General features: G+C 40.2%; 1 protein-coding gene across 2 annotated transcripts in view; it reads left to right on the top strand.

Moving 5' to 3' along the window:
• LEKR1 (leucine, glutamate and lysine rich 1) overlaps window positions 1-22,817 on the top strand; it is a 64,345-nt gene that overhangs the window by 21,059 nt on the left and 20,469 nt on the right. For both annotated transcript variants that reach the window (XM_052803879.1, XM_052803880.1), the window contains 3 exons: window positions 2,783-2,902; window positions 3,560-3,735; window positions 7,097-7,282. In XM_052803879.1, the coding sequence (XP_052659839.1) occupies window positions 2,783-2,902; window positions 3,560-3,735; window positions 7,097-7,282 (482 nt within the window). The remainder of the gene's footprint in view (window positions 1-2,782; window positions 2,903-3,559; window positions 3,736-7,096; window positions 7,283-22,817) is intronic.

The raw sequence follows: 22,817 nt of genomic DNA, 5'->3' as shown, positions 1-22,817 counted from the left end.
AATGGTTACCTACAGCTAACAGAAAAGAAAAAAGTTGTACTGTAAACTGGTAGTGATGTGCTGCTATGTGGTATTCTTTCTGCACATGTAACACAGGAAGGGAATGGGATTCAACTGTCTGTTATTCCCGTATGGTTCCATTCTTTTCATTACAATTGTTGGAATAAGTCCCGAGTTGTTGAAAGAACAGTGTTTAAAATGTATTTATTTACACTATGATAGCTGTGCTTGAAAAATAAACAGGTTCAGAACCGCTGCTATAATGAAAAAGTTCAAAAGGTGAATTTTAGAGGCAAAGAACTTGCAGGTCAGCTGTCTGTTCCTTTGAACTGGGCGGCTGTGCTTGCTGCGGCTTAGAGTCCAGCACGAAGGTGGGTCGTATCCTAAGCAGGCGGGAGACCAGTGCGTGCAACTGGGCACAGCTGTACAGTGATGGAGAGCTCCCTGTGCTTCCTGGGGCCACCCTCCTCCTCCTCTCCTGTGAGCAGGCGATGGTGGTAAAAAGAAATACTGGTCAGTTCTCCTGTGTCTTATCATGGGGCTGGTTTGTTTTGGTTTTTTTGGGTTTTTTTTTGTTTGTTTGTTTTTTTTCCAAAATACATGTACAAAACTTGAAGCAATTAAAATGAGGAGATTGTTCAGATGTTAGCAAATGCACTGAACGGCCGCCCTGAGCAGGCGGCATCTCCGCGTGCTTCCAGGTGCCTGCAGGAATCCTGCCCGACCTCAGCCTCCGCTACACCTGGGGTGGGAATGGGCTGCGGAGCGGGCAGCCTGCCTGCCGACTGCCAGAGTGGGAAATCCCGTAAATGGGGGAAGCCCCAGGCGGATCGGCCTCATCTGATGGGGCGTCTGGTTTCGTTACCCCTTTTTCTGGGTGGGAAGCACTGTGGAGGCAGCGCGAAGCCCCTGCGAGCGGCGGTCCCCGGCTGTGGGATGCTGCTCTGTGGTCGAGGCAGGGGCTGCTTAGGCAGCGCTGTCTGCTGGCTGTAAAACAAGCTGTTAGTCCGCAGTGGTGAAAGAATGGGGTTTTTTCCCACTTTATCCTTATTATACATCTTGAGTTGAATATTCTTTTACATAACCATGAGAACGTATCATCTGTTTCTGATCACTTTTCCCCCAGCACAGATATTCTACTTCTGCAGTGTCATAATCTCATTTAAATAAGCATAATTGAAGCACAGATGTAACAAACGTTAATTTGCATTTTTAATAGGAGGGAGGGTACACAATGTATTTGTGAGTCCTGATAACAGTAAGCTTTTCTTTCCCAATCCCAGATTTAGGATCTTTTTTGGTGTCAGATCTGAAGTAAAATGCTGAACGCTGTCACCCGCACTGTAATTTAAAAATCTAGTGTGTGCTGTTGTGATGAAGCACCCTGGAAGACCAAGGAGGAGGAAGCCCGAAAAAACTTTTCAATCTATTCAAGGCAAATACTTACAGAGGGTGTTGTGACAGTGTCTTCTTCGATCCCCTTCTGTAAGGTGATTGCTTGCAGGCGTCCCGAGGGGCGTTAGGAGAGGGAGGGGAACCCGAGAAGAGCTGAGGCTCTGGCAGGAGCCCAGCACCGAGCGAGGATTTGTCAGGTAGAGCCACCAAATCACATCCTTCCCACCCCGTCTTGTGGTCAACGGGGTTCTGCGCCCAAAATATGTCAGGTGGGTTTTTTTCTGAAAGGAAGCGGGGGAAGTACAGAAAATAAATGTGTGTTTTCTCTGGCATGTTGTGGGTCAGGCTGGGAACATGGAAACCTAGCTCTAGTCCAGAACTTCCTGCCCTCTCCTTAAGTCTTCCTTAAGAAAAATGTAGGAAAATAATCTTACTAACTTGACATTTTTGATTGTTTTGATGCTAATGTCATTGCCTGAGTGCATAGAAGTAACATCTGGTGGAAACATTTTTTTGTGAAAAGTTTCTCTTTAGCTCTTTAAAATGCCATTGTCAAGCAACGGAGACCTACATTCCAGCTGGTGTAAAAATAACAGACAGGAATATATTTTACTTGTGTATTTTTTTTTTTATTATCATTTGCTGAGCACCATTAATTCAGCAGTGCAGAAGTACGGTTCCATGATCATGAGTGTGAAACCGAGGGCAAAGGGAAACAAGACTGACTAATTGGGGTTCATCTTTTGCAAACATCTGAAATTAAGAAATAGGTAAACAATCTGAATAGAAAAAAAATTATGGTAACAGTAACCAAATATTTAGTATTTGCTGTTCGTTGACTTAAGAGAATTTCCCCTTCTGCTTAGATGAGCTTTCTATTACCCTTCCCTGCACATCCTTGCAGTTGTGCGTAGAACCTATGCAGCTCATTGTGGTACCTTGCATTACCCTGCTGGGACAAGGTACCTACCTTTTGGGTATTGTAGCCCCTAAGCTGTGTACCCAAGTTGAACTTTAAACTGAGATTTTCATAATGGCACATGGTTTTTTGAAGGATGAATGAGTTCTGTGTTGTATCTGTGAATGAACACTGGATTCTTAAGATATTTATATAGCATTGCCTATGAGCTGATATTGGACATATACATTTCCACATTGTTTTACAAATGTATTATGATTATTATTTTGAAAGAGTTGCTCAAGTGGCTCATGCAGTGGCCAGAAAATAAACTCTCTCCATTTGGAGATCTGACATCTCAGTCTGAAATGTGTGATTATCATCTTTGAAAAGACTTTCAGCATGTTTTTGATTTAAAGCTGAAACAACAGTTAGAGGTTGGGTAGTAGTGCAAATAATACTTTCTGATTATTTTATTTACATCTATAGAATAAAAACCCTAACAGTGGAACTTAAAACCAAGCAAGATGAATTAAAAAAAGTGAAAGAAGATTTGCGGTATTTCCAAGAGGAAAAGGAAGCTGCCTATAAGCAATCACAAGTGCTCAGGTAAGAACCCAAAAAGAAATGCCAACATTGTGCCTCCTGCGAACGTGTACAATGAGTGAAGAGGATTCAGTGGAGATGCAGGCACAGGCAGGGAGAATACTGTGAGTGAGAAGAGTGTTTATAACCATCCCAGTGTGTCTCGATTTTCCAGAATATAGCGAGATGCTGTAGTGTTAGCAAATGTAACCGGAAAATATCACTGCTGGTTGCTGATGTTATTAGCAACAGGATAAGTTCTTCACAAATGTAAAAGCATTAATTAACACTTAAAAGCAAGTGTGTACCACTTGCTTGTAATGCATTGGAAATACAGTATTTCTTACGTATATTGTTTGTAAAGAGTCAACATAAGCTTGGACATACAGTCATTTAAACATGATTACTCTGATTTATCAATAAAAAGTGATTGTACAATTGTCTGTACAGTTTTCTTCATTTATATGCATAAGTTCTAAATCAACATTTAGAAGGGAGAAACTTACTATAACGATATTCAATATGCAGCCTATTTCATACACTAAATTATTGTAACCTAATATAGTATAAATTATCATATAACGGAAAAGTAGTTGTCAAGTTTACTTTAGTTCCCAAGTTTACTAATAGTATGTTATCATTTAAAAAATGTACTTCTGGTATTACTTTTCTGTCTTGCAGAAATACATTGGAACACCATTGCTCAACTCTGAACAAGGCTGTCTCACTGTTCCCTTTTATTAGAAGTGAGCTAGACAGTATTAAAGAAGTCATTGCCAGTAACCTGGAGAACTGGGCCGCCATGAAAGAAGAAATTTTTCTACAAATAAAAACTGTTAGCAAAGAAGCTTTGACAGGTAAATCATCTTGCAATGATTTTGGGCAAGGTAAAGTATTTTTTGGTAGTTGAGTGTAGCACGGTGAATTAGAAGGTAAAATTAATTAGATAATTTCTAATTCTGACGTTAACTTGTCCAGATCCAAAGTATTAGAAGACCCTACCTACTGCTGTGGCATCGTGTGAACCGAGTTGAACTTGGTCCAGTTCCTATTGGATTAGTGTGCTGGACCAATTGTTCAGTTAGCCAAGTCAGACTGAAATGGAAGTAATATAAATACTTACTGTGATTTGAAACATAAATAATATACTTACTGTGAGTATACGGATATGATTGCAACATAAAGACCTAGAGATATTTTAATTTGCCTTGTGTCTCCTATAGCCAGTTTTTCGCACATGCTCGCAGACATGCGCGATACTATATGGCGATGGTATAATATCCTTTTGTGGAGCTGCTTGAGGGTCCTGCAGTGCCACCTCCCCATCGCGTGGGCAGGCGGCACCTCTTCCCTTGGCCAACCTGCTGGTATACCCGTCGGGTTGCCTTGAATACATGAGCCGCTGCATGTGAGCAAACCTGCACCCAACATGGAGCAATTACTCCATCCTTCTGTTTCTGAATAAGAACAAGTAATACCCAAATGCAGCTGTCTTTATCTGAGGGGTCTTTGAGATTGAAAGGGGCGTGGAGCAGCCCATGGGCTGAGAATAATTCACTTGGCCCACAGCCTGCTTCCGGCTCAAACAAGGGCAGCCTTCAGGAGAAGAGAAGCTGGGATCAAGTCACAACCGATGGCTTGTTCGTGAAGGTCATGCCCAGCCCTCAGGCTGGCGGTCAGACTTGAAAACTCAGATTTATCCTTGAATACCATTTTTGCTCTGCCTCAGTTAAGAGATTAGTTTTGCTGAAAAAAGTAATTACACACTGTAACATCCAGAACATCCAAACAGGCAGCTGTTGCAGCTTTAATGGCCTTTGGATGTAATTTTCATATATGTATTCCTTTTGTTATAGTTTTCCAGCGTGCTCTGTGTGTATGAGTTGATGAGCTGCTGTTTGCTCTGGAGGTTAGTTTTATCAGGGTTATAAGGTAGCAAAGAAGTAGGTGAGCTGATATCATGCCTTCTGTCCTTGTGAGGAGGAATCTAAGGGCATGGTAGGTGATGTGCATCTCCCAAATCACTCTGCTTGTGAAACCGTGTGAACTCCAGTGCAAATTGACAGCTTAAGTGAAACCTGCATGTGCAGATTATCTCAGAAAATATGTAGCTTCATTTTAAATAACAGCTCCCCAGTAGCCTATGCTTCCTGTGAAATTAGAAGTAATTTTTGAACATTTTCAATGATTGCTTTGTTCAGACTGGGAAGAAATAAGTGGGACAGCTGTGCTACAGGAGCGAGTAGGCACGCGTCCCCCTGAGACAGCGCCTGGGTCTGAACAGAGAGCTCTGAGCCCGAGCAGCAGAGAGCCCAGAAGGGAGGGCTCTTGCCTGTTGAAGATGAGCGTGACCGGAAAAATCACTCTTTAGTATTCAGTTTTTGTAAGAACAATTAATTTAAATGTCAGTGTCAATATCAAGCATTTTGAATCATGACTTCATCTCCTAATTAGACTGAGTATTGTATGTCCCTGAAGATTCCTCTCTTCCTGTGCTCATTCTCTGCCTACTTCTAGCTAATAAAGGGAATATGAGCATGAATTTCTGCAGACATCTTGAGGTTCAGAGATTCGTAATATTTTAAGGCTTTTTTTCTGGAGTATCCCTTGTTTTATTTGTGGTAATACTGCAAATATATAGAATATCTGTATGGAAGCAGAAGTGCAGCCTTTCACATTCTTTTAATAATTATACATACAATTATACATGCAGTATATCCCTGACTGCGTTCAATAGATCCCACTGAGAATAGTGCCACACTGTGAATATTACATACATCCTTAAATCTAGCTTTCTAAATCAAAACCATTTAGTCACACATAATTTTTTTTTTTTTTTTTTGGCATGAGAGTGCCATTCAAAAGCTTTTATGTTCTGTTTTATGAGTTGTTCATTATTAACATATGGGTAACATGTTAATATATAGTTATTTTTTTGTTTATTTTACCTTACTGTTTTTGCAACAAGATTTTCAGAACTTGTTTTCCATTCAGATTTTGAGAAGAAAAATGTTACACAAAGTGCTACTCTTTATGCCTAGACAAGTTTGCTTGGTTAGTTTGAAAACAGCTTAAAAGCCATCGTATATATACATTATTTAGGCTTGGTTAATTAATGGCAAGTAGAAAGAAGTATAAGAACTTAAAATCTTTTGGTATTTACATTATTAAGTCTAACAGTAAATTGATTTAAGTGTGGAGTAGTTGGGAAAGATTGTAGATAATGAAAATATGTGTACCACAAAGAATTTAAAATTTGCATGTGGGCAGCATATGAAACATATGTAATAGCTGACTTGACAATAGAATTAGGCTCATCTAACTTGAACGTTGTCATTATTAATGTAAATAAAAGTGACATAACTTCTTTGGACAACTGAACATATAGGGCTGTAGTTGGAAAAGGTGTAGAAAAGAATTGCAACTACTTTTGAAAATGTTCAAATGCACTCATCAAGGATAACGGAACTCAGAAAAAATTATGAAAATGTAGGAGACCCACTATACCTCACCCATGATTTACTTATTTACCTTGCAGTAAAAACTACCTGGGAAACTTCCTTGGGACTGCTGCTCTTCCGCATTGAAGAGCTGATGAGAGAGAGAGTGACAAAGCCTGTCTTTTATATAATGAAGATGCACTTTGTGATTACTTTAACAGCAGTAGTCATCTAAGGAGTGAGAAAATAAAATGTAATACACATGCCCAAATATCTTCTGAACCAAAAGTTTCAAACTGAGCTTTAGCAGAGGCTAACCCCCTTGATATCTTCTCAGATTAATTTCAAAATGAGTCTGCAATTGTTTTTGTGTGTCAACAATGGTTTGTGTATCTTCTTAAGATAAAAGGCTTGGATTCAGATATTTTTGTCACCTATTGTTGTTTCATTTGGAATATATACATGTATTTTAATTTAGTTTTCGGATCTTAGAGGAAATACATATTATTGCTTAGAAAAAAATTTGTATTATTTGTCAATAATATGTGTTTGGCTAAGTACAAGTTATCTGTGTAAAAAGGTATTGCACAAAGTGCTTCTTTTGGCTCTCTACATTCTCAGCAGAAGTGTTGCTAATGTATGTGGCTTACACTGACCCATAACTAAACTGGGCTTACAGAATGCTGAAGTCCCGAGGTTGTAAATCGGGTGTAATAATTTTAGTGAAGAAGGTAAATTTGACAACAGTCTATATGATTTTTTTTTTCCTCCTCCTCAGAAATACCCAAATTGAATCAAAGATTAGCAAAATCCCAGAGAGAGAATGAATGCCTCCAAGAAAAGGTAAAACATCTGACGTTGGTGGCTGACACAGTTGAGCTGAAAACTCAACAGCTTCAAACTTCACTTCAGCAAGGGAATGAGCTACAAAGTAGGTGCCGTGAACTACAAAAGGAAACATTAGGTAAGAGAATTTTGACATTTGAAGCAAACTTCCAAGTAAAATGAAATGCAAAAAAATTTTTTAAGAGCACCAAAGTTGTGGCTGTTACTGTGAAAGCACTCGACAGCCCAACTCAGGCCCTAATAAAATGTGAATGTTGTGCAGTCAGAAAGACAGTATGTCATTCTGAGGAGTCTTACCCTGCTGGGAACATGAGTCAGCTGAGTGTGTGTGAGGGGAAAAGAAGGAAGGGAGGAAAACAACGAAGATGCTGGTAATACAATTATGTTATTACTTGTCAATCTTATGTAAAACATCAGGGAGAAGGCTCTGAGATTAATTTTAAAAGAAATGCTCTCAATTTGAGTGGAAGGCCAGGAAGGTTTTTTGGCTTTCAGCAAACAGAACTGAAAAGTAGGTCAGGCTAAGCCAGTCTCTTCTCTCATAGATTCATTAAACTTGAGACTGTCTAGTGATTTGCCCTTGATAGCGTGTCTCAAGAATCTAGAGAGTCCTCTTGAAAACTGTAAGAGTAGTGATAGCACTTGAAATTATAATATCTGGTAAGCTCTGTTGAGACAATATCTCATTACAAAAAGATTATTTATATTAGTATCTCTTGAATCTCTTTTCTTTTTAAAGCAGTATTGCATTCACAGTGCTGGCTCAGAGACATTTTAAGACCTTGAAAAACATACAGAGGTTGTGCTGTTCCGGGCACAGTTTTGAGTCATCAAATTGGCACAGCAATTACCATGCTGCCTTATGCACAGTATGTAATGTCAGATTTAAAGCAGTAGGTCTCGGTGCTAGTCACGAAGGAATTTCACTGATCCTTCAATACCAGTGGTAATATCAAATGTGAGACTGCAAAGCAGAAGACTGCAGATACCATCCAATGAGTTACCAACCCGTGTTGCTGAGAACAGTCTTTATTTTTGTGACTGTATAACAATACTGTTAGGAAAGCTCCAGCAGTGATGTGTTTGAATGGTAGAAATGAACAGATAACTCTACATCATTTTCCAGACAGTGTCCATATAAGAAATAGACTTAGTATGTCTGTCTTTCTGTGGTATTTATTCAAAAAACTAGCTTTAAATGAATGCAAAATCAGTTAGATTTTGCTCTGATAAGATTCTTCTATGGAGTATTCACAGCATCCACTTTTGTCTTTTTTTTTTTTTTTTTTTTTTCTTGGGGAGCTGCTAAGTGTTCCAGTATCTCAAAAACTTGCCCATGACATTTTTCAGTAGGCTTATTGATTGTAGTTACCTCTTGTTACTTAGTCCTCTGTTCAGAGTAAACTCTGACAGGCAAGATTTGGGGAGATGGTTGCCTTCGAAGTGTTTAGCTGTCAGTCATTAGCCACAGTATCTCATTCAGAAGACCTGAGTAAATGGAAAGAAGTGAATCAATTCTATTTAAATTTCCTTTTTCAAGACAATCTTGAACACACTGTTGGACAGTGAAATTTTTACCTTTTTGTTTGGCTTGTATGTAAAATCACTAGGAGAGATATTTTAGGAGATGTGAAATAAAATGCTGGTAGTACATAAATGGTATCTGCTGTGTTGATTTTTTGCAAGAAAAGTAAACAATCTCAGAATTATATGTACATTACATATATATAATATGTATTATATATCTGAGACTAGTGCCCGGGTAAAAAAAAAAAAAAGCCAGAATCCCAAATAAGCTCAAGATAACATCGCTAGAAAAGACAAAACTTAAGGAATTAACTAGTTGCACTGGTTAACTAAATCACGTTGCTTGTCCCAAGAGCATCAGGTTGCCTGTGACTCCTCATGTTTTACTTGAAACTTGTTTGGAAAAGATGCTAAAAATGCATTCATTTCTTTTGAAAAGACAAGTGTGTTTCTCCTCCATTAAGAGATTCATGTTTTATCCAAATAATCTGTGTACATTTATAACTGCCAGGTTTGACTATTACAATGCCACAGTCCAAAATTTGGAAATTATATTCTTTAGAATATTCTGTGTGTTTTGTTTCTTAACATTCACTTTCTGTCTTCACTTATGCTGAAGTAACCTTAGAGATTCAGCTGAGAGGCTCTTACTGTACTAGAAATTGCTCAAGCAGATAGTATCGCTCAAAAGAAGATAGCCAAGGTGACTGGCTCAAAAAGAGCGTGAGCGCCGCAGATCCTGCGATAAAACCTGCACCAATGATTTATTGCAGTTGATTAAGATTTCCTTTCTCTGCTAGTTGAGTAGCACTTACGGGAAGAAAGTTTGGTCATTAGTGTGGTCTTGTGCCATGCGAAGAAAACTGTCTGAAAGTTCATTTGTACAACCACCTGGATATTCTACTACAAGTGCTGATAATTGCAATGATTTACATGTTACTTTGATTGTCACAGATACTCTGTTCAGAATCCATGCACTGTTTTGGTACATGCTTCTTATGTGCTTATGTAGTGTGATGTTTTGGTCACACTGTTGTATTTTTGAAGCAGCAGTGGACGTAAAATGCTCATTTTGCCCTAATACTTGGCTTTCTTCTGTGTTCAATATGACCAGAAAACCTATTTCCACTTTCTTTTTAGGAATATCTTATCTTCTATCTTTGTATAAATAGACAGAAGCAGTGATAAGTCATAAGCAGTTAGATCACTTATTATTTACCTTTCTCTAGAAATCTGAGCTTCTGCAATTTCAAAATGGGTCTACCACCTGCCTGCCCTGAGGAAAATATAATTAAATTTGACATGCATTTTTTTTTAGGTGGAAAAATTAGTCAAAATAATCTCAGTGCAAAAATAGCTCCTTCTCAAGTATACTGTGACATTTCGTTTCTGTTGAAAAGTGTTTTAATTTTTTTTTATATGAAATAAAAAACTTGTAGGTGACACAAGTTAAATTGTCAGTGCTGCTGTGCAGACTGTGTTGTAGTTCTCAGGAATGGTCCTCTGTACAATTTCCAGCACTGTAGATTTTACTCTTTATAAGGTGCCATGTTCAGTATAACTCGGATAATTTTGCACATTACTGAGTTAAATTTTTCTGGTGAGGTGGCTGTATGTGGGCATGTGAAGCTGTCTGTGAATTCAGCAGTAGTTCACAGGCATTCTTGGGAGCTGGAATGTTGGCACTCGCTGCTGTTGTAGAAAGTCTAAAGTCCATTTAATTTGGTATCCTGTCCTCACTGCTGAAAAACACAGCATGATTCAAAGGAAGGAGCAGGAACTCTAGAACAGCAATTGTAGGATAATCTATCTTCCTTACGTGTCTCATCTTGATCTAAGAGGGCCTTGAGCTTAATAACACAATCTTTTAATCTTTGAAATATGTGGTTTAGTATCATTACATAAGATATTTGTTTTGTTACATTTATGCTGATATGGAAACTACCCTTAGTTAGAGTTCCCTTTTCGGTTTTGTAAAGCTGTTTACTTCAGAGGTTCCTGTAAACAGTGAGTTCATAGTTTGTTCATGTGCATTGTAAAATACACTTTATTTTTCAGTTTTGCCCACCTCTAACTCCATGGAGAATTGCCTTGTTCTTAGAAGACCAGAGAAAGATGCTTGCAGTCTGTTATTAATTTTTTTTTTTTTTTTAAAGATTACTTGGTGCGCTATATATTTTTGTGATGCTTGCATGGCTTTCTGGCTCTTCTCAAAATCTAAATTTACTTCCCTAAGTTGGCATGTTGCATCAGACCATCACATCAAGCAGTTAGTTATATTTAGGTTCTAATTTCTTGCCTTTAATTGATATGCATAATTTAGGGAAATAACTGTAGTATATATATGAGTACCACATCATGAGCAGGTTCCGGCTAGCTCGCATTGAGCATCTCTACTTTTCGTGCTGAAAAAATCTGAGCTTACAAAGTGGTGCCTGGTCTAAAGGCCCTATTCCAGTCGGTGGATCATCATGGTTTTTTTGAAGTATCACTGTATAAGAAAACCAAGATTGCTCAACATTTCCTATAAGATGATCGCTGTTTTCAGTGGCTTAGAATATTACCAAACTTAACCAATCAATGATTTTTGAATATTAATTCCAGTAAAAATAGTCATCGCTTTCACAAGGGTGGGGTGGCTGGAAAAGTCATTGGATTTTACGTTTAAATCTTATGCTGCAAAAATTTTCTTGAAAACCCCATGAACCTTCTGTTCTCTGAAAAAGGACTTTGAGACGGGAGGTTTGACAGCGTTGTTGAGATAGAGAACCAAGTTAAACTGACTAATAAGCCTTTGAAAGCGTTGAATAGGGCTGTTTGTTGGTGTGGTGGCTAAGCTCTCTGTCGTTCAGGTTTACAGGTCTCCAGAATACAAGGGCTGGGCAGCACTTTCCCAAGCCTTGCGTGTTCCAGGGTGCTGGGCAACAGGACAGAAAGCAAGGAGGCCATCTCTGCTGCACGCCCGGCGCTGTGCCTGCCGAGCGCCCTGGCTGCTGGAGAAGGGAACAGCCTGGATGGGGCAGAGGCCAGTGCGGGAGTGCGTAGGTTAGGACGTCGTGACAGGGCTATCGGGGAATTTGGTTCGCTGGCTGCTCTGTAAATGAGCTGGGGAGCACACACTGAGCAGTGAAATGCCAGTCCCAAATAGCTGGAGTGCTTTTGTCCTGTGTGGCAACAGGCGCAGGAATCATGTGGGGGAAAAAAACAGCGTGTGATTATATCCTGAACGAATATTTTGTAATGCATAGTTAATAAAGCATGAAGAAGCAGCTGGTATTTTTGTATGTTTGACTGCAGCACTTACCATAATCACTAGTGCAGTTTCTGAGTGTTGCACTGTATGTATCTTATCCTGCATCCTAGCCTGCACATTGTTGTTGTTCAGAGAGAAGCATGATTAGAGCCATTTCCTTTTTGGTTTGAGACCCAAAGTCTACTGTCCCATTCTCATTTTGATTCATCCCCAAAGTCCGTGGTCATTGCAGGATGTTCTGGAACAGTGTTCACAGAAGGAAACTGGAGCGATGTGCTAAAAGAACGAACTCGATCGGGTAAGATAGCTGTGCCGTGTGGTGGCTGGGAAGAGGGTGCTCTCAGCAGCGTGTGTCGAGAAAGAGCTAACGGGCAGGGGGCTGGAGTCAGCGTCCCTCATCTCTCCTGCAGCCAGGGAACTGCAGCTTCCTCCAGGCTTTCTGCTGTGCGAGGAGAAGAGGACTACAAAATGCTGTATGGTTAAGCACAGCAGGTACAGAAGGAAAAACAAAAGAGCTTTTCCTTTTTCCCCTCTGGCCTGGTTCCAGACAACTCTTAAGACTAACAATGGTTTGTTGTGTTGTGTGTCCTCAGCTCAGCAACAGCTCCCAAGTTCTTCTCGGGCACTGCAGTTCTAGTTTCTGTTCTTCTGTTGCCAGTGAATCAAGGGAGGGGAGCGTACGGAGTGTGCTTTCGATGGTGTCTAGCATTTCACTGGAGCAGATCAAAGGTGTCAATAGCAATGGGACTGCAAACTGTCCTCTCCCCCTGCTGTCCTGGCATCCGTCTTGCACACACCACAGCTCACTTTCACCTCCGTGCCATCACCGGGAGCTCGTAATGCTTTTACCAAAAGAAAAGTTGATGAAAAGTCTCCCCTTTACCTGCTTCTGATGAAAGTTTTACTCTGTCCCCATAAATCCTGTGGATTTATATCTGTATCGGTGCTGCTGGTACACATTTTTGTGTTTTCAGTGCCATATTTATGGTTTAAGAAGCTGTACGTTGCAGTTTCTGTAGTGATGGAATCAAATCCCCCCTCTGATGGCTGGGTGTTTGCAACTGTAACTGGTACCACGTACTGGAGTTTGTGGGTATGCCTCCTCTTGCCTTTATTTCTTCCATCCTGCCTCTGGGCCCCCCCAGGAGTGAAGAGCACTCACTGACTTTTCTTCCAAATGGTATTAACAAGACTTGCATATCATCTAGTAAGCTTGTTGGCCTCTGTAGTAAATTGCAAAGTAAAGACACATTAATCAGCAACCCAGGTGGTGAGTATCACATCTCAAGGGTGGAATGTAAACTTAACATTAACTTTCCAAAATTACTCCTTTCATCCAGAATCCTTCTCCGAGTTAATTTGGGGAGGCCATTTGCGATTCAGCTCTCACCAGCTCTGCTGCTGTTAGAATTGAGTGTTAATATGAGAAACTATGGAGTTCTGGTTTTGATGAGGGAAAAAACTTGGGATTTATTGAACTAAATTATCATTTTTTTACTTTGATGTGACATAACTGAAAGTAGGGCATGACTCTTGAAAGAAGCCTAAAATGTTAGAATATTCTGAAAAAGTTTTATCCATGCTTACCTATTTATTAATTTTTTTCCCACTGGTAGCATTGATAGGAGACCTAGCCAAGAGCTGCCATCTATGTTTTTGTCTTATTTCTATTCACTTCAAAGGAATATTTTGGAAGCTGCTTGTTTATGTTTATAAAGCGATTTGAAAACTTAGTGCTCTGCAGAGCTACTCCTTCCCTTGAGAAGTCTGTGAAGTGCAGTGCCACATTATCTCTTCTGCTCACTCGCCCTTTGTAAATATATTTCCAGAGAAGAGGGATTAAGGAAAAAAAAAAGCATATGTAACGGGTTCATTGAAAGTTATCTTAGTGGTTAGTGTGACTGTGTGGATTCTGGGGCGTCTCGGCGGTGTAATACTTGAGCAGAAGGGTCACTGTGACCGCTGCTCATCATGTTCTGCTGTTTGACTCACTATTTACTTATTTTGCATGTCAGGCTTCTTTTTTAAACTGTGTATAATAAAAACTTGAAATAGCAGATGTTTTGTGGAGAAAACATAAATAAAACATCGTATATGGGATTCATACAGAATATTAGGACTCTGCAAAATCTTCACGAACAGGTAAAATATCAGCTAAGGTCATTTTATGTGAGGCATTTTAAAATTTATTTTTATGAATAAAAAAATGTAGCAGTTACTTAATAATAAATCAGTTATTAAGAAGCAATAAAATGTTTGATGTGGATATCCAGAAGGAGATTTCAAGGCAGAAAGACTGCTAGCTCAGGCCTTTTTATTCTACCTTTCCTGAATAGATCAGTAAAACAAATCCATATACATTCGAAGAGGTCTGTCTATATGGAACTTGTTGCTGGATTGGAGTGATAAAGCTGGCTAATGCACTGATGATAAAAATGTTCTCTTTGAAATACAAAACATGATTTTCTTCGTGAAACAAGCATCAAATATTATATGAGTTTGCCATTGTATTAAAAAAAAAATAGTGGGAACAAACAACACTTTTAAAACTTATTTTTTAAATTGCCTTACTTGATCTTAGTGAAAATCAATTCCGATTAGTGGATTTACACCATATAAAGTTAGTGTGTAGGAAATCAGCCAGATCTAGAGTGCCCATGGAGGGGGAGTGTTGTTTTTTTTTGTTGTAGTTTGCTTTTTTTCCCCACAAACTACTTGGAAGCTAATATCCCTCTTTGGTACTGAAATTGTTTGATGATCCAGGAAAAAAAGCAACTACCAGGATTTGTGATTTACATGTTTTGACAGGATTTTCCTTTTTGCAACCAATATTTTGAAGATTCTTGTTTTGTGTATTTATCATAGAATTGTAAATTACTGAATATTTCATATGATAGCAGTCATTTGCAAGAGCTGAAACTAAGCATTAGTTTCTACTATTGTTTCTTCCTTCTTGTGCTTCTCATGACTTTCTGAAAATTATCTTTGTGAGTTACATTTTGCCAAAGAGGTGAATTTGATTGCTGGTTCCATACCGCTTTTCAGACTCGCAATGCATCATCCAGTTAGCTAGAGATGACAGGTCTTGAAAAATGCTTAACGCAGGGTAAGGTCTGGTGAATAACTGTCTAATCAAATAGACTCACACACAAAAAAAATCAATAATGCCTTGTGATAGTGTCTTTGTCTGTATTCTTAGGGTCAGAAGCAGCAGAAGAGCTGCAATAGCATGTGCTCCTAAAAGAGAGGAGCTGATATCTGTGCTTTCATTTTTATTACCAGCCAAATCCTTTCCTCCACTTAATCACAGATATAGAATATTTTTTCTTCACAAAGTCATTGCAGTTTTTCTTTAGCCCATTTATAGTTACAGGTTTGCCTCTGTATGGGTTTAAATTGCTGGCTATGCACATGAAATCTGTCTTTTAAATCTTTTGATGCTACTGCTTCATAGGCTACTTAAGTTACTAAATATAAACTTAGCAGTGGTCTGCTGACATAATAAGACTAATGAGAGATGATTGAAAAATGCAGGCAGCTGTAGGAGTAGCTGGGTAGTTTGAGTGGGGAATGTTAGCACTCTTCATGGAAAGAAGGAGCAGTATTTTCATCTACATGAAGTGTCTTTAATGACACTTTAAAGACCGCTTTGAAGAGCTTTGAAAATCCAAAGAGAGAATAGTTTCCTGTAGTTTTAGGTAGGCTGCAGTTCAAATATCCCCTATTCATACTACAAGTACTGTTGAAATATTTTTTTTTTTTATTAATTCCAGCTGCGCTACGAAGAATTTGCGGGGTGAGAGCTGGGGAATGTAGTGTTGGTGTTTGAACAGAATGTGACAAATGGGTTAGACGAAGCAATGGCTCATTAGCGCTTTTCAGCAGTCTCTTAAAGTGGAAGAGGAAACAGATGAATACGATGGAAAGAACAGCGTCCTAGTTCTCTTCAACTAGGTGTTGGGATAATGCTGTGTTTGAGTATGATTTAGTTACAGAAGGGCCCCACTTTGCTTCTTGAGGAAAAGCAGGAATCCATGTCAAAGGAAATATATTTATTATATTTTGTTTCATCTGCTTGGCCTAAACATGGAGAGGGAAAAACAAACCTGTCTCCAAGGAAAATTAAGGTCAGAAGCTCCATTTTCTCACCTTCAGTTTTCCCAGCCAATAGGTAAGTGGCAGTATTCCAAATCAATTTTAATACGTAGGAGAAGCAGGTCTGTAGGAACAATTCTGACATATCCCAATTAGCTGGGGTTCAAAAAGGCAGGAACGTATGCAGAAAATTCAGGCTTAAGGACCAAACCCTTTGATGCTGGACTGTGAACCCTGGCCATGGCTGAGCAAATACCATGTAAGCAATCCCTCTGACTGCAGAAGTGCTCGTAACGTGTCACTCACGTACCCGGGGAGCAGGGGGAGAGAGAGGGGAGTGAGGTTTGCTGAGATAGCATTGTTTCTCTAATTAAGCACTTCATAAGGTCTTGGAAAAGATTGCCGTCATGTTTGCATGCTGCATGCAGTTGCTGGCTTATTCTTTTGAGGGCACTAAGGGTATTCTAGATTTGTACCACTCAAAACTATTTAGAATCTGGTTCCTTCTCTTGGTTTTTCTGTGCTTGTTTTATATACGAACATGGAAGAACTACCATACTAGTTCAGACCAGAGGTCCAGAAAGCCCAGTTCTGGCAGTGGTCAGCAACATATGCTGGGGGAGATAAGAAACAGGCACTCCTTTTTCTGGCACATCCTCCCAGTTCCTGGCAGCTTTTAGTGATTTAGAGACTTCCTGGTGGCACTGGTCAGGTCTCCAGAAAGGATGTAAATCTATATGGCTGGAGTCCATCCCTGGGCTCCTTCCAGACAGGCTTGTACTTGTGAGTCACAAATAAAAAGAAGTACTTTCTTTTGTATACAAAAAATAATTTATCTTCGAGAACATAGTACATGAAATATTATAAATAAAAATAAATAGTTCTGTTCTGTGCGTGCAAGGACTTTGAGTATTTAGTTCACTTCTTTGGTCTCCTTAGAAACACAGAGTGAGGCAAATTATTCCTACTCTGACACAGTAATTTTTCATGTATGTATTTCATATTTCTCACAGCTTCTCTACTATTCTTTTTAAATAAACAAAAGTATCTGTGTTAAGTGTACATCCGAATTTGGTCTAGCATTAATGTTCTAAGAAAAATTAAATATTTTTACCCCTTTTGACACGGCTCATCAGCCAATATTCAGGGCCTCATAGGTTGCTCCCTACAAGGAGTAGTTATTCAGTAGGTTTTAAAGAATACCTACAACCTCCTATTTCTCAGAATACCAGAGAAATTTAGCAACAGGAGGTGGGTTCCAGTCTGTCTTGGCCGGGATCTCCATTTCAATCTCCTGACCGTCTTCCAGGTTTGAGCAACCAGTATTTTCCTGACCCCTTGGATTCTCTGTTTCTTTCTGCCCGTCCCTGTAATGTTACTGGGCTGCATTTGCCCTGCTGCCCCTCTCCCTGTTCCTTTAAGGCAATATCGTGGCTCCTGCATTTGAGTTTCTGTTCCAGCCGGTCCCTTCCGTGCCCGAAAGAGCCGAACTGCTGCTCGCCGTTTCCCAAAGGAAGGACGCTTCTCACACCCACCAGCCTCAGGGAGGTTTCCTTCAGTCCGCCAGCATGACAAATACTATCTTGATCTGAGGTAATACAGGGAGTGTCCCACAGGGTTCGTGTATATACGAAGTCTCTAAAAAACATTGTTCCTAAAATGAGATTAATTAGACAAAGGAAACCATATCACGGCGAGAGCCGGGCTGGTCCCGGCTGGCCCAGAGGGGACCCAGCAGCAGCCTGGAAAATGCCTGGAGGGGAGGTGGGAAGGTGGGGGATCCAAACTGGCCTGGGAAGTGGCAGGTGGTAATAAGGCAGGGGACACCGGCCACAGCTTGGGAGCTTCGGGATGGACCTTGGGAAAAGGTTTTTCAGCAGAGGGTGGTGCGGCGTGGGAAGAGGCTGCCCGAAGGGCCGGGGGAGACTCCAGCCTTGGGGGTCGGCGAGGCTCAGCTGAATAAACCCACAGATAACCTAGTCTGGTTTTGTCAGCAGTACTGCTCTGGGCAGAAGGTTGAACTGTGCAACCCCCAGAGGTCCCTTCCAGCCATCCTCTCTGTGAATCTGTACCCGGCTGAATCGCAATGAGAATGTCATAAAGCTTGATAAAATAAAAAATATTTTAATCTGTAACTCTTCTGCAAGTAATTGTCTACTGCTGGCACGCATGCAGTGAGACTGGGTATTTCTAGTCAGCAGGACTGGAGGGCAGCACGTGCAGCCCACACAGCCTTTCTGCTTCTCGGTGAGAGCGTGAACGGGACTGCCCCAGCAGCTCTTTCTCATCTGTGACCGGTATGATGAGTCAGAGCTCGTCTTGTTTAAACCAAACTATCTGCCAGTTGTTTCCCAAGCCGTGCTTAAATAAAGGGAAAATGAAACTACTTTCTCCCTGTGCTGTAACATAGCAATGTGGTTAGCAGTAGCAAATCCACTTGTTTCCAATCCCCAGCCAGGTAGTGAGAAATGGACTGTATTTCTGAAATTAGAAGCAGATGAACTTTGTAGACATGCATTTATTCTTGGGTAGGCACAGTCATTTTAGACCAGAGACTTAGTGATACAGAACAGATTCATACCATGACTAGCATTGACCTAAATAGAGCTGTGCTGTTGAGTTTCTGTCCGCCAGCAGCTGAGCTAGTGCTGCTAAGGCAAAAGGGTCTCAAGTAATGACTGGGGTCTGCACGTCTTCAATGGTAGTATCTATTTGAGCTGTGCATATTAACCTCTCTAGAAAGTCTTAACACCTGGCAAATAGTCTTCCTTTTCTTACATGTGTATAAAACACTGAGCTTTTATTTAGATGAGACCAAAATTTTCAGAAAGTATCTTGGATTTTTTTGCAGGTTTTGCAGGAAAAGTAGAAAATTACACAGTTCTAGCACACGTGCGTCTGAACTGGTATCATTGTGAATCTGTTATGAATTAGCTGCAAAGTTGATGGTTTCCAGAGTGGCTGCTTACCCAATGTGAATATAGTTCACAGTGCTTTTTTTTTTCTTCACTGAAAACTTTACCAGTTGTTGCTATTTACAAAGCAGGAACTGGAGCGTTCATTCAGCACCGTGCTGTTGGCTGAGCAGCTGAAGAGGATGCAAACTGGGTGGCTAAATTCCTGAAACCCATTTCTGGGCAGACTCCGTGCTCGGTGTTTTGCAGACACTATGGGCTGCCTTTATGGGAATTCACCCAAATAAGAGGAAACGGTCACCAACTTTGGTTCTTTTTCTTTGGTTCTCCATGTCTTTTCTTTGTGCATGTTCTGTGCTGTGCCCCTTTGGTCTCTGTCCTTATGACAACAGAGTCTTGCTTTATGGAGAATATGATACTGCTGAAACACAGAGGTGTAGGGGAGGCAGTCTCTGCCTTATCCACCTTTTGTCCCTGTTTGAAGGCAGAGCTGATCGCATGCACTGCCTGAAGGGTTACCGTTGACTGTTTATGACTATGGTAAGATCCATTGTGAATCACAAAGATAAGTAAAATTAAACATGAATGATATTGAGATGGATTTGGACTGAAGATTCTTTAAAATGTGGTACTACTTAAAACTTTAAAATAACTATCAGCATTACAAAGTGTGAATGCTTTTTGTTGGTTTTGCATATTTTGCAATAAGCTTTATTTTCGTTACTGGAGAACATTTTTATATAAGCATTTGAATATATTTTTCTTTATTCGGCAAGCTTTCAGCCTAAGTTTCCATTTGTGTTACCATTCTCCTTTTTAGTTTCCTCGTTTTTCCTATGTTTTTCAAACTTGATTGAAATCTGTATTATTTAGTCTCTGTGGGCATGGGTCTGATCCCTCAGACTTTCTGCTAACCAGCTCCAGTTGACTTTGGTGGGAACTCTCTCTAGAGAAGACTTGCAGAAACCAGCCATATAATTGAATCCATCTACTCTCTCATGAAAAACTCCTGTCAAATGCTCAGTCATTATGAAAACTTCTCAAAACAAATTGAGTAAAAGAAGAAACAGAGCTGAAAGAGACCACCCAAAGTACTAGAACCAAAATAAGCATTATCCCTCTCCTTTTCCTTTATTCCAGAACTTGTGTCCATACTCCCGCATCTAGGAAGAAGAAAAAAGACCACAGTTGTTAATAATTGCCAGAGACCTTCTGTAATAAGAATTTAAAAAAAAAATTGTCGGAAAGAGATGTTTGTGAAAAACTTCTCTGTAGCAGCCATCACCATGCAAAGAGAGGCAAAGGGCTCTCCTTTCTGTGGTGTTGATCTAAAGTAATTTGCTCTTAATCTGTTTTAACAAAGCAGTCGCATTGCAGTAGAACTTGTTGTTGTCAATGTTAGATTGTTCCCACATGTTCTGTCTAACATCTGCCTGGTGTGTGAAGCCAAAGTTTCTCCTTTTTCTGTAGGCATTCAGAGCCATTTACTTCATAAGCCAATGTCAGGATGAATGACAGGAAATTAAAGTTGAATTACTTAGCTTTGGAAAAGTGTACAGAACAATACATTACTGAAGAATGCCCAGCTGAAGAAACTAAACGAAAGTATCTGCAGGTGGTCTAATCTGTCCTCCGTGTACTTGGCCACGACTTCCCGTTCGTAGAGAAGGCGAAGATGCCAGCATCGAGCAGCAAACATCGCAGCTTGGTCCAGTGTCTATTGTGCAGGTTTTTGAAGCAGATAACAGGACTTAGATAACATAGTGACTGCATGGCTTTGATTACAATGGTAGTTTGTCAGAGAAGCCTTTAAAACAGCTGAGAGGAAGTTTTGGCAAGAATACTGTCACACAAACACGGTTTTTAAATAATCGTAGGTTGTCAGTGATTTATCTCTATGGGCTCTGTTCAACAGCAAGCGTGAATGCTCAGTGGCTCTTTCCCAGGGAACTGAGGGAAAACGTGGTTGGCTTTCCAGGCACAAAACTGAAACAGTGAGAGGGTACTGAAAGATTATAAACCACTGGTTCCCAGTGGTTTTGACAAGCAGTTAAGCTACCCTTACCATTTATTGTGGTTATGCACTACCAGCAAACTTTGGGCACTGTTGACAATAGCTCTGTGGAAGAGCTTCAGACCACCTTCCGTCAATTTGAGGAGTGCAGTCAAACCAAAGCACCTAAGGACTTGGTATCACGGGAACAGCAGGGACAAATAGGGGTCAATGCAGGCTACCAGTGATTTAGTAAATATCATTCCAGGTCTCGTTAGCATCCAGTACATCAAACAGGAGTGCAGCCATGATGAGCTGGGAATGTTCCCTAATTCGAGTAGGAAAAGAGAAGGTACCAGTCTCTGTCTCTTTTTTTTCCTCTAGGAGTCAAGGTCAGCAGTCTTTAATGCTTTTTTACTGCTGAACGCTAGTCCTTGGTCATACCCAGCTTAGAAGTGGCACCATGAGGAATATTGAAAAACTGTAGAATCTGAAACAATTTGATTTTTTCAGGAAAACTCCTTTCTAATGCCTGCATAGCTGCTGATTGCTTAACTCATCGCATGAGAAAATGTACAGTCCTAATGGGGTAAGGAGGGAGGGGTGGAGCAGATGAGAAAATGTTGAACCAAGTTTTAGCTGAATAGTTTGCAGCAAAGTCGTGTGTGCTATTAAATAGGATTACTGCTGCTGAGCACAGTGGTCAGGGAGGTGATGTTTGGAGGAATGCCTCTTTAGAGCTGACCCTTTCTTCTTCACCTCAAGCCTCTCCTAGCTCAGCTGTTGCTGCAGCGTGTTTTATGGTGGGAATGTATTCTGTGTCTGCTGCTGCTAAGACTGGTGTTTTTGACAGCGTCGGTACAGTCTTACTGAGAGGTCTGGGCTCTCCCCCAGCCGACCGCATGCCCGTACAAGTGGAACCGCACAGCTCCTTGCTGTTCTCCTGACTGTCTCTGCACAGAACCTACTCTTTGCCTCTGGGGAAACGGGGCAGGGACTGGTCTGTGGACATAATAAATGCCACTTGGAACAGAGTGCGAAGGAAGTTTAACTTAACTTTTGCCAGACAGTAGCTTGATTTATGTGCGACGCTTAATTTCACTGTTGCCAGACCTTTTCACTTTCCAATTCTTTCCAATATTGTCATGGGAAAAACGGCCCTCACCACAAACCTAGAAGTATCTTCCTCCTATATGATGAAGAGGGTCAGTCCCTGTGGATTTCTGAGCCTTCTTTTGTCTAAATGCCAACGTACGATGCTCTCAGGTAGAGCTGTATCTAATTGTTCCTTTTGATTCTTTTAAGTTTCTGAAAGTCTGATGTAAACGGTAAGTACTCTTTATTAACCGAATATAGATAGTTAATTACTAGTAGTAGGTAACAGTAACTATGAGTGAATTATTATCGATACTGATGATGTCCTTCTCCTTTTAATATATGCAATTTCCAGAATGCCCAGAATGTCAGCTGTGCGTGCGTGTATTTGTAGTTCATCTTGTTCTGAAGCTGTGTGGACTACTTCTCTCTCGAAAAATTAAAATATAGCATGACGGTATTCTGTGAAAGACAACTTGTGGAATATACTAGAGCATTAGTTTATATGGATCTAGCTACATTTATATAGTTTTTGCATTAATTCATTCCTGTCTTCAAAGAGAAAAAAGTTACCTGGTGAAGTTCTAGTGCAAATAACCTCTTGTTTATATATTTTATGAAATGGGAGAAAGAAATTCTGAGTTATATGTAGTTTGACAGAAGTCTGAAAGTTGCTAATAAGTCATAGAAATGCTGTGTACTTGGGCATGCCTTGCTGAGTGTAGGATGCGTCTGTTGGATGCCAGAAGGTCCTTTTGACAGTTCTATGAGGAAT

This window comes from Harpia harpyja, chromosome 12, assembly GCF_026419915.1.
Source record: "Harpia harpyja isolate bHarHar1 chromosome 12, bHarHar1 primary haplotype, whole genome shotgun sequence".
Taxonomy (NCBI): Eukaryota; Metazoa; Chordata; class Aves; order Accipitriformes; family Accipitridae; genus Harpia; species Harpia harpyja.
The sequence above is the reverse complement of the archived record's forward strand: the minus strand, read 5'-3'. Positions and strand labels throughout refer to the sequence as shown.